At 41.4% G+C, this 12,349-nt stretch overlaps 1 protein-coding gene across 6 annotated transcripts in view; it reads right to left on the bottom strand.

Moving 5' to 3' along the window:
* NOTCH2 (notch receptor 2) overlaps positions 1-12,349 on the bottom strand; it is a 195,426-nt gene that overhangs the window by 53,430 nt on the left and 129,647 nt on the right. For all 6 annotated transcript variants that reach the window (XM_047784862.1, XM_047784861.1, XM_047784857.1 and 3 more), the window contains 5 exons: positions 6,328-6,561; positions 4,831-4,986; positions 4,063-4,251; positions 3,028-3,141; positions 2,122-2,235 (listed from right to left, as the gene is read on the bottom strand). In XM_047784862.1, the coding sequence (XP_047640818.1) occupies positions 2,122-2,235; positions 3,028-3,141; positions 4,063-4,251; positions 4,831-4,986; positions 6,328-6,561 (807 nt within the window). The remainder of the gene's footprint in view (positions 1-2,121; positions 2,236-3,027; positions 3,142-4,062; positions 4,252-4,830; positions 4,987-6,327; positions 6,562-12,349) is intronic.

The raw sequence follows: 12,349 nt of genomic DNA, 5'->3' as shown, positions 1-12,349 counted from the left end.
GTTTCATGTGCTTTATCTTCCCAATGCTGACCTGAGAGGACAGATAACTTACCTTTATTCCTATCACAAAAACTTCCCAGGGGTCTATGCATGTATAGTAATTTTTTAATACATAATTGTTAAATGAAATTTAATGAACAAGCTATGACATTTAAAAGAAAAGAGACATAAAAGGGAACTAACCCTCTTACACTGTTGGTGGGAATGGAAATTGGTGTGGCCACTATGGAGAGCAGTATGGAGGTTCCTCAAAATGCTAAAAACAGAGTTGCCATATGATCCAGCAATTCTACTTCTGGACACATACCCAGACAAAGCTATAATTCGAAAAGATACTTACACTCCTATCTTCATAGCAGCACTATTTACAATAGCCAAGACATGGAAACAACCTAATTGTTGATAGATTAAGAGATAAAGAAGCTGCCATATATATAATGTATATATATATACACACACACATACATATCATAATGGAATATTACTCAGCCATTACAAAAGATTAAGAGATAAAAAAAGATTTTATATATATATATATACACACACACACACACATATATTTATATCACAACAGAATATTACTCAGCCATCACAAATGAAATAATGCCATTTGCAGTAACAAGGATGGACCTAGAGATTATCATACTGAGTGAGGTAAGTCAGAAAGTGAAAGACAAATATATCATTTATATGTGGAATCTAAAATACAATGAAACAAAAACAGATGCACAGACATAGAAAACAGGTTGGCAAGGGGAGGTGAGGGAAGTACTGGGAGTCTGGGATCAGCAGATGCAAATTATTAATATAGGATGGCTAAACAACAAGGTCCTACTATAGGCACAGAGAACTATATCCAATATCCTGTGGTAAACTTTTTCCTGTGGAAAAGAATATGAAAAAGGATACAGATATGTATAAAAATGTAATATTACATTTTCCCTTTCAAATTTGGAATGCTCTTCATAAGATTACATAAATAAATCTGATTTTTCCTATTATAAAAAAAAGAAAAAGGACAAACAAAAGTTCCTTTTTTCAACATTAAATCCTTTTAAAAGACGCTAGAAGGGCTCTTCTCCCTTTAAACATGAGTTCAACGTCTGTAATTCTCTCTAGTTACTCTCCACAAGCATAATCTGGCCAGAGGAAGACAAAGGCCAAAACTTCTCCAACCAGAGTCAAGAGTTTGTGACAAGAGAAGAAAGTCAAGTGGTTCATGTGACAGGGGCCACTCCAAGTAGGTCTAATAAGTAGTGATGTTCCAATACTACTGAAGTAGTCACTCTCTGGGGTTATTTTTATGACTTAGTTTTCTGTGATCAGAAAAAAATCATGCACATCATACCTAAAATCCTTTAAGAATCCATTTTCTAAAATAAGAAAAATGTCTTGAATTATATGACAACTTCTTTCTTAAACAGTCAGATAAAAAAGAAATTGGGACATCACCTTTTCTAATCATTTCTAATCCTTCTCTCACTATTTTGGTCTGTGTAATAAGGCACGTTTGGCTTATTCAAATCCACTCCCAAATCGGAAACGTGGCCACAGATCAGAAACATAGAATATCTATAAACAGATTCTTTTAAATACTAATAGCAAAAGTCAGGAAAGAGGACCCAAAGTTCCCCAGAGATCTCTCTCCTGTTCAAATACGCACCTGACTCTCAAAGCATCAGGTGTCTTTTATGCAGAAAACCTCTGCACTTGCACACCACTGCCCTCAGATTTCTGAGCCTTTGTTCAATCACTTGCCTCAAGAAACACAGAGACAGGCTTCCTGCTGAGAAGCCCCAGTGAGAAATAGCTTTCAACTGGAATTCTTCCCTTTTCCAAAGAAGTAAGTCAAGCCAGCTGGATATGGACCACTGCCAAAATCTGCCCCAGAGAGACAGGGACACCAAATGGAAATGTCCAGACCAGGCCATTCTTGTGGTGAAGGAGCAGGTGTTGTAGAAGGAAACAGTGAGAGCAACAAGAAATAGACTGAAAGAAGCTCTTTCTAAACACAGAATAGCCCATGTTAGTGGACTGGCCTGGAAGGGCAGTGAGAAGAAGGCAGTCTCCTATTTTGTTCAGATGGACATACCAGGGGAATACAAAGTGAAAAATTCTTACCTGTGGCACACTGGCATTCATAGCCATTTGGGTGATCGATACACTTTGCCCCATTCAGACATGGAGTACTGGAACAGTCGTCAATATCGATCTGGCAGACTGGCCCAGTGAACCCTTAAAAGGGATGACACATGTCATAAGATTATCCTAGGCCTTCCTTACTATGAGAATAATGCCCAGGAGAATTGGATTGTTATTGGTGGGGCTTATACCAATGGGTCAGCAAATGCAGAATTAGTCTCCCCAGCATAACTGGGTGAAGCTCAGGGCATCAGAGACCTGTATGTCTCAGCACCTCTTCTTCCCAGTACAGATTTCACGTCTAGTTAAAGTAGGGGCTGCATGGTTATAGGCAGAGCCCCTAATAAGTGAATGTAGCTTCAGAGGAACTGGGTGGGACCTTCTCTCTGAAAAAACAAGAGAGGCTACAGACCATGGCAGAAAATTTAGCATGTCTTCAACCATAGCTTTGGGGAGGGAAAGGCGAGACAGAGTGTTCTTTGGAAAGAACTGACTTAACGCTGTCTATATCTGTACCCAAGGGTGAAATATCTAAAAATAATAATCTCACAGAAGGGTTCAAGAATATGACCCATGGGAAAAAATAAAATCCTGAATAACCTACAACTAAGGTTTCCATGAGGTACAAACTTTCTGAAATATACACACAGACAGAGGGGTCATGGGCCATTCAGAATAGCCTTGGACTTCTGGCCACAAAGGATTTGGATGATATCCTAGCTGAAATGAATCCCCCATTTCTATTCACACACACTCCTATCCCGAAGCACTCACTTTAATGACTTCCTCATGTACAGCCCACACACATTCTCTCCTTCCTCCCAGCCCTCTGGTCAGTCAGCTTTTTGCTTTCAGAGAAAACAGGGGCAGGTGGTGGGCACTTACCAGGCGGACACAGACACTGGAAGCGATTGACTTTATCCACACACTGTCCACTGTTCACACAAGGGTTGCTCTGACATTCATTTATCTCCAATTCACAATGCACACCTTTGAAACCTGAACAAAATGGACCACACAAGTGGCTTAAAAAAGAGAAAAGCAAGTTCTGGCCAAGAAAGCACTACTAAAGATGACTACATCCACCAAAAGTATGAACACTTCTGCAGAGGGAAAAGGGGACTCAGCTATGATGGGTAACAGTCACTTTAGGCATCAGCTAGACAGGGGAACACCTGTGGTATCTGCATCACTGCAGAGAGAGAAGAGATTACCTCCAAAGACCTTGATAAGACCTGGCATGCCAAAAGAGACTGAACCACATTCTCTGACCTAGACAGGCTTTGCTTTCAGGACAGTACCAGGCACACAGAGTCCCCACTCCAAGTTCCTAAAGACCAGCTGAGTCAGAGATACTGTTGCTCTCAGGGTACAAGTCAAGGTCCAAAGGGCCTTCCAAGGCTGGAGTGGGCTAGCACTTCAGGCAAAGAGGCCACTGGCAGACATCATTTGAAGCTGGGTTTAGCTGTGCTGTCGGAGGATTCAAGCAACAGTCTCTGCAGAAGAGCTCCAGAATACAACAAAGCATGTGCCCTGCACTATGAGGTAAACTGAAGTTCCTATACAATTAAGGATAAAATTACTTTCTATAAATGAATGGTATTCTATTTGTGATTTACCAGGGGATGAAGAAAGCTTGCTATTTAAAGAATTTTTATCATTAAACCTTTTATTAAATTAAAGAATATTTAATTTAAAAATCATTTCTGAATTTTGACATAACAGGACTGGTCTCCATATCTCTAAGAATCCTAACATGGCTTTACTCCATAAGAATCCCCTTGGCTGGGAACACTGCCATTATTAGGGATTAAATACTGACAGATCTCACGGAATTGATACACTATACTGAGTGCTCCACCAAAGAGAAGCACGGTGCAATGCCCCTGTCTAGACCCCACACACTGATGGCCCATGTACCTGGCATGCACAGACACGTGAAGCCTCCAATCTTATCCAGACAGGTGGCATCATTCTGGCAGGGGTCTGAATGGCACTCGTTGATGTCCATCTCACAACGAGGCCCTGCATAGCCCTTCAGACACTCACAGTGGAAGGCACCATCTGTGTTCACACATTTTCCTGCATGCTCACAAGGATTGCTATTGGCTGGAAAACACAAGTACCAATTACCAAGATCAAAGCACTTGACGGCATTTACACAAATGTAGACTACAGAAGTGGGTCAGAGTATTAGCATTAGGTCCACAGCTTTAATAATCTGTTCTCAATGTCCTGTTTTCTTCCAATCAATCAATCAATCAGAAAGGAAGTAAACAGATAAATAGGATGGAAGGAAGGAAAGAAGGGGGAAGAAAGGGAGGGAAGGAGGAAGGGAGGAAGGAAGGAAGGAAGGGGGCAGGAAGGATAGGAGGGAGGGAGAAAGAGAGGGAAGGAAGATGGAAAGACAGACTAGGGTGATGTCAACTCCTGTGCGTCTCTTATGCCCAAACTGTCACTAAGGTAGGGCTTTATGTTAAGAGTCTAGTACAAACCTTCCATATATTTCAATTCCCAAAACAGAATATATGGTTACCCTGAAAAGTTAGTTGTAAAGAGTGGGCAGGCATGTAACAGGTGATAGCTGAGGTTTAGGTGAAACATGCTCGTGAAGTAAAATGTGTTTCAGCTTAAATGCTTACAGAGCTCGATGGATAGCATAAGGAACTAGAAATTCTGTGTACTCACCCATGGCACACTCATCCACATCTTCTGTACAATCAGCCCCTTTGTAGCCTTGTGGGCAGGTGCAAATATACTGTCCATTCAGAGGGTTGGTATCACACAGCGCCCCCTTGTGGCAGGGATTGCTGATGCATGCATCATCCAGATGACATAAGAGACCTGTCACAGGGTGGAGTAAGGAGAACAAAGAGAAAAATGTCTCTTACTTGAGAAACAGTTTTCTCTTTCATGGAAGAGGGAAAACTTTAGGATCAGCTCATCAAAATCCAATATGAAGATTTAGAGGCAACTTCCCCTTTGCCTTATTCTATCTTAGGGACATGCTGTAGCCAACAACAAAGCAAGGAGCTTCTGCAGACAACCCTGGTGCTCTGATCCTGAGCCCTTAGCTAGAGCCCCCCACCCCGCCAGGGTAGATAAGGTGAGGCTATAAAGTGAGATGGTTAAATCATGGAGACAGGAAAACGGGGATATCCTTTCCATTGTGCTGCCATGCTTAACAAATAAAAATAGAAGGTGCCCAGTTCAATTTGAATTTCAGATAAACTATATGTCCCAAATATTACATGGCTCCTATATTTTTATTTGGCAACCTACTTTCTCCCCCAAATCACGCTTCCTGATGGTCATGGGGCCACCTGCATTTCACTAGCCTCAGAAGAAAAAAACCAACTGAACATCATCAGCCTCTACTAGGGCAGCTTTTTAACAGTGTCAGCATTCTTGGCTCAAGTGCCCTCAAGACTCTGAAGATATTACCAGGCCCCACGTTCCGCATAGTTCACATGGGAACTGGATTTTCCAGTCTGCAGTTCGCTTAAGAAGAGGTGACTAAGGCTTCTTCTACAAAGCTGGGGGCGTGGCTTTTGGAAAGGCATAGATATAAGAACACTGCAGAACTGCTGGGCACAAAGTTCGCTCAGCTAAGCAATCTTCTTCCATCACATTCCTCCCCTCACTGCACTATTCCTAGAACCAGAAGCTCTTAAACCGAGTGGCTAGAGCAATACTAACTTTGTAGTTAGTAAAAAACTCCCCTTGGAGGAATATTTCTATAGACAATACTGAGAGCTGGAATACACTTACATGTTTCTCTCGTCAACTTTTTCTGGGTAAATGGATTACTTCTTCTCAAAATTAAGTGCCGGCATCCATTTATTAGTAATTTTGTCTTAGTTTTGTAGAAATTTATCTTAATTTCTGAGTCGTTTTTCAGCTTAAAATTTTAAGGAGATCTATAGATGTTCCCAAGGCAATAGTTATTAACTTTCATTTTGGGGGGATGGAAAATTGAAGCCAGAAATACTAAGGAAGAAGACTAACTTCACAGCACTTTGCCTAGCAATCACATTTTTAGAAGAACAGTCTTAAATGGCATGTTCCCACAGATGGCAATTAAAAGGACACATCCCAAAAGGAATGAAAGAGATGAAGGCAAAAATCCCAAATGCCCACCAGCCCTTTCCCTGACCTCCAGCTCTGTCCTTCTGTTGACCTTACCTGCCTTTCCTTCTGGGCACATGCAAGAGAAGGAGGCTACACGGTCAATGCAGGTGGAGCCTGGAGTGCAGGAGGCAAAGGCACAGTCGTCAATGTTCTCACTGCAGTCATCTCCACTCCAGCCATTAACACATACGCAGCCGTAGCCCCCGTTGCGGTTGGTACAGGTGCCTCCATTCTGACACGCGTTGGGTTGTAGCAGGCACTCATCTACATCCTCTGTGCAGAACTGTCCTTTGGGGGGTAAAGTGCTTTTGATTAGGGTTATTAAAGTCTCAGGGGATTAGGGGCATATCAGCCTCCATACATTCCTCACCCATGTGCAACCTGCCTCAAATTAAGGCAAACCTAACTCACAGCAGACCAGGTTCTCACATAAATTTTTTTGTATTTTTTTTTCCTCTCATGAATTTTAAGGCCACCTTGAGACACCCAGATATTTGTTCCAGGCAAATAATTTAGACAGTGCAAGTTGCTATCTTTAGAAACTCTGACACCATGAAATCCAGCCAGTCTATTGAAGAGAAGATTGAGTCTTATGAAATCCTTAAATCTGACTTGGTTAAGTCCCTGGGATAATGAATATATAAGTGAGAAGAGCAGCAGAAAAGAGTCTAAGAAATAAGTAATGACGAGAATAATGAGAAGTAACCTAAAAATCAAAATGCTAGGGCAACCCTTCTATATCTTGACTCTATCATTGTCAATGTTCTGGTTATGATACCTGACAGTAGTTTTGCAAAATGACTTACCACTGGGGGAGACTTGGCTAAGGGTACAGAGTGTATCTCTGTTAATTCTTATAACTGTGTGAAACTACAATTATCTCAAAATAAAAGGTTTAATTAGAAAATACATGTAAGAGCAAGCAAGGTAGAGAGAAGAAATTAAGGATAATAAAAAGCTTTGAGTGTGAAAGGCAAAGCTAAGATGATGAGATTGGAGCAAATGGTGGATTAGTGGAAAAAGACATAGAAAAGTCAACCTAACATAACAGAAGATGGAAAAGGATCAGTTTGTTCTGCTAGAAAAATAAAACTAGAGGATGATAACATGAGACCACTTATGGATATAATGCTGGTCACTGTGACAGCAAAGGATGTGGGACTATGGCAAAGGCTCTTAAGCCCCATAGCAGGGAACAGGATATGTTCGACTTAACAAGCAAGGAATGTGTGACTAACAAGTAGTTTAATGCCAGGTCACCAGAGTTGTAAGACAAATTGATGAATCAGTCTTATGGGAGGTCTTTTAGGAAGATATCAAAGGGAATGAATATTCAGAGCATATGAATTCTCTAAAACACAAGATGACAAGTGACTGAAACTCAAAAAACCTCAAGGTCTCCTTAATTCTTTCTTTGTAAAAACCTCATTGAATAACTTGGAAAAAGGCATTCTGATGCAGACGCCTCAATGAAAAAGCACATGACATTTACACTCAGAAAATGCCAAGCTATACCTAGTCCCCAGACAATAATTCCACTGGCTCGAGTATTTTCAGAACATGTGCAAAGTGCCCAGCTGTGCAGACATGACTGCTGACAGAAGCTAGAGGCATTTGATCCAACCTCACTGACGACTTCCCTCCTATCTAAACTATACATACTTTATTACAGAACCAGCATCATTCTGTTGTGCTTCTTTGATTGCACATCAATTTTCCATCACTTGGTTCCAAGCAACCTCAGTTCAGGTATATTTTTTTGTATTCCCAGCTATGATCCCACTACCTACGATGGCAGAGTGAGTATGTGGACATTTCTGGAACTCTGCATTTAGCACCCTACTTCTGTGCTCCTCTTCTCACCCCACTTCATCATAAATTCTTGAAGGAGCTACCACATCTTTACATGATCATGCCTTTCTGGTCACAGCTGACTGATCAAGGATGGGAATCTGATACAAGCTATGTCAAGGTGTCTCTTTTCCAAACTTATGGACTAGGAACCCTTCGCCACATGGGCCAAAAGAATAAAGTGGCTGATCTATAACAAAGTGATAATAGTGAATTAGATGTTCACAGAAAAGAAAAACAGAAGCTGCGGGCATTCAAATTATTGGTTTCAGTCGTTCCCAAAGACCATTTCTTCCTAAGCCCATTCAAGAGACAGCCATTCAGACAGGTGTCCCTTCCAATAAGTTTCCCAAATTTCAGATGGGAATCTGTCAACTGCAACCCACAGAATTAACTAATACAGAGTGAGAGAATGAGTAGGTAGGTGAGTGAGTGAGTGCAGGAGCAATCATTTCCCCCAGGGTAAATGATGTCATTTAGTACAGAAAGCTTTGCTCCCATACTTTACTGGCAGAAATGCTACCCCAGAGTAAAGACAGATGTGTAATTAGGATGTAAGATGAGATTTAGAAATGAAAACACAACCAAGAGGTAGGTGAAGAGTTTATGTAACCTGGAAATTACTCAGAGTCTTATCTCTTACACTTAGGCTAACTCAAATATCTATGCTACCCTTCAAACCAAACCGACTTGCTGAATGTTGAGAAATCTGAATGTCATTTTTCTTTCTTACTGGCTCTGATAATTTTGAGGATAAAACATCATGCATTTTTAAATCTCTCATATCTATTTCATATGCATTGTAATAGCCAGACACTTAAAAAGTCCAGTAAGACAGACTAGGTTAATAAAATAATGCTTGGAATGAAAATACAGCACTTTCAGTAAAGGAAACCAAGAGCCAGGCACTGCTATGAGCCAGGCACTGTGCCTGAGGTGTCACAAACATTACCTCATTTATGGTTGATGAAGCAGGCTCAGAGAGGTGAAATAACTTGCTGAGTGTGAGGCAGGGAGTACAGGAGAGCTGGGATTTGAACTCGAGCTGCTGACTCTAAAACTCCTATCAAAGTTGAGGTGTGAATCTCGCTGTATCAAAACCATCTCTGTTACGTCTCAGTTTTCCCAAGTACAGAAGAGCATGGGAAAGGAGACACAATGGAGAAGGTAAGGACTAAAATCATAATTCACACGACTGAATTACTGGGGAAAAAAAAATATGACTCCAAATTACTACCCAAAAATCAAATTAATTTTTTGGGTACAGTTGACTATTTTTCTAACTGAAATTGATTTTTGAAGGTTAGACCTCGCCTCAAGACTGTATGTGTGTTAGATACCATTAGAGAAATCAAATCTAGAGAGTCAAGAGAATACTGGCTTATTACTAAGTTTTTATAGACTGGATCATTTTTTTTTCTCTGAGGTTCAGGCACATTTCTCCAAAACAAAACCCCTCCCAGGCACATTTCTGCCAGAATTTTTTTCCTCATTCCAATTCTAGCATCTAGTTATTATACTCAGAATGTAGAAAACAGTAACCAGGGTGCCACTAAATTACTTGTTCCAAAATTCCCAACTGGAAAGTCTACTAAGATACTGCCCTTCCCTCATGTCACCGCCCTCTTGGCAGAGGAGGAAACCAATGCAGAAGCCTAAAAATAAGAAACATGAGGCTCAGAAAGGTTAAGTAACCACCAACCCCACCACCCCCGCCCAGAGTCACAAACTAGTAAGTGTGAGCGCTGTCATTCAAACCCAGATCAGTTTGACTCTAAAGCGACTGTTCTTTCTACTGCAGCGCAGAAAACGATCCAGCTCTGGGTTTGAGCAACAAGACCTACAGACTAAGTCCCTGATCCTAGGGTCTTGGAGCACCACACTGAGAAGGCATGGAAGAGTGAGACAACGAAAGAAGACCCTTAGTAGACATGACTAAAGACAAAAAGTCACTAAATACTGAAACAGGAAAAGTTCTGGGTGATTTTTTAGAGGGGCCGGTTGCACTGTCTGAGGTCCTTTGGCTTTTCCCATTACTCCATGGCAAGAAAGCATCGGCCTGGGCTGGAGGAAGAAGGCTCACTCAGCTTAGTTGGATTAGGTCTTTATGGTATCAGAATGACTGGAGAGTATTCCTGGGTGGGGTTTAAAATGAGAAAAGACTGGAGATCATTTGAGGCTTTGGATTCTGACATGAACCCTGAATTTGCTACAATAAGCAAAAGGGAGTTATAGGCTCAAAGGTGGGGAGGACAGGATCAAAATTGCCTGTGAACCTGAGTCTGACATAGAACATTAGTGACAAGAGAAGGAGAGAGCATGAAGTTGGGAGCTACTTAGCACACAGCAGCGTCTGGGGAAAAGGGAGAGCTATGTTTCTTCCATGCCCTACCCACTACTTGTCTTCAATCCAAACAAGTCTCAGTGTGTATCATCATCTGTGTCAGCACACAAATTTGGCTGGTGAACTCCCAAAATATGCTGCACAAAGCTCAGTGAGGTCAGTTTTTGAGGACATCACTTATCCTTCTTAGTAACTGCACTTGCCAGATATTGTAGGCTACTGGCATTTGACAGTGCACCTAAGTCAGCAAGCTATTAGGCTCTTCTCATCTCCTTTTAGAAAAGAAATAACCTGTTTTTAGAAACTACTTTCTCTATTGCCACTCTGAATCTGGACTAACATGGTATGAAATGATATAGTACCAAGTCCTTGGCTGACACCTTGAACACTTACAGCCACCTGCATATACTGATAATTCTCTGGGTGATAGTTTTTGCCTCATAAATATATCTCAAATCTCTACCTTTCCTTTATGTATTTTACTCCAACCACAATGGCTTACTGTTGGTTCCTTAAATATCAAGTTCCTTCCTACCACAGAGCCTCTGCATTCCTATTTCTTCCACCTCGAATATTCTTCCCCCTCTTGTTTATATGGCTAGTTACAGCTCCTACCTTATAAGTTAAGTAGATCTCCCAATTTACATTTCCCTGTTTTTCTCCATCATTGCATCTACTCTACTCAGTGCACCTTGCCATTTATCAAGACATTTGCTTTCATACATATTCACTGTTTACAGACTCATCCCTGTTAAGACTATAAGCTCTATGAGAGCAGGGACTTGCTGGCCATTCACCTAGGTTTATAGGACAGGCGCTGTACCAAACACTTGGTGGCTTTATATTCATTCTAATGTGCTCATTTTACAGATGACACTGGGGCCAGAGAGATACAGTGACTTGTCTTGTTTGCACAGCTAGTTGGAAGAAGAATCAGAAATAGACAAAATGAAAAATGGAAATCCAGTGCTGAAAAGGACATTGGGGTATGGGAGCACAACATTTTAAGTCAGTCTTCAAAATGACGGGATTTAGTGCAAGATGCCTAAATCATGCTAGGCGTTAACTAGCATTGCTTCCGTGTTAATGTAAGACAATACCACTAACCCACCATTAGAAAAATTAAGGATGCTATGCTGGTTTTGTAGGAGTAGTGTCGCTTTCACGATGATCTTTTCTTATTGTACCACCCTATGGTCTTACAATCAAAGGACGAGGGAGTAAGACTATAGGCACAGCCTGTGGCAGTAAATATAACAGAGTGAATGTCTGAGGGCTGAACTGACATGGAAACCATGACCTGGGCCTCATTAGCATCAAGGTCCAGCCATGTGAGCTGTGGACCACTAAACAGACACCATTTTATGAGCGGCACCACACCAGGAAACAAACAGCTCGTTATGGTTTTCTTAAGATACCACAAACAAACCATCAATCTGACTCTGGAGTTACAAGTGACTGGGAAACAAGAGGAGGAAGGGGAAAAGGGGAAAGAAAAGAAATGATCACTGAGCCTTAGCACTTTGGGAAGAAGCCCTCACCCCTCCCAGTCGTCTTTCAACTGTGAAGTGTGTGGGAAAACTTTTATCACATCAATGGCCCTGTTAAGGGTCAACTCTCATTGTAACAACAATCACCACACGAGGAACATATAAAAAATGAGCTTGACTGGCCCTTGCCCTGACCCTGCTACCTCCTCTTTTATGGTTAAATCAAGAGAATTCCATCTCCAATATACCCTTCCAGCCGGCAGTCATCCAGGCCCCTGGGTTGCGCAGGTTCAGCTTTTCATATCGTAGCAGTGCATTCTTACACCCTCCTTCCCAAAACCTTCTCCTCAACACACAGGAGATTTTTCTATTCTGCTCATGAAGTGAAAGG

This window comes from Phacochoerus africanus, chromosome 6 (genome assembly GCF_016906955.1).
Source record: "Phacochoerus africanus isolate WHEZ1 chromosome 6, ROS_Pafr_v1, whole genome shotgun sequence".
Taxonomy (NCBI): domain Eukaryota; kingdom Metazoa; phylum Chordata; class Mammalia; order Artiodactyla; family Suidae; genus Phacochoerus; species Phacochoerus africanus.
Note: the sequence above shows the minus strand (reverse complement) of the source record. Positions and strands in the feature narration are given on the sequence as shown.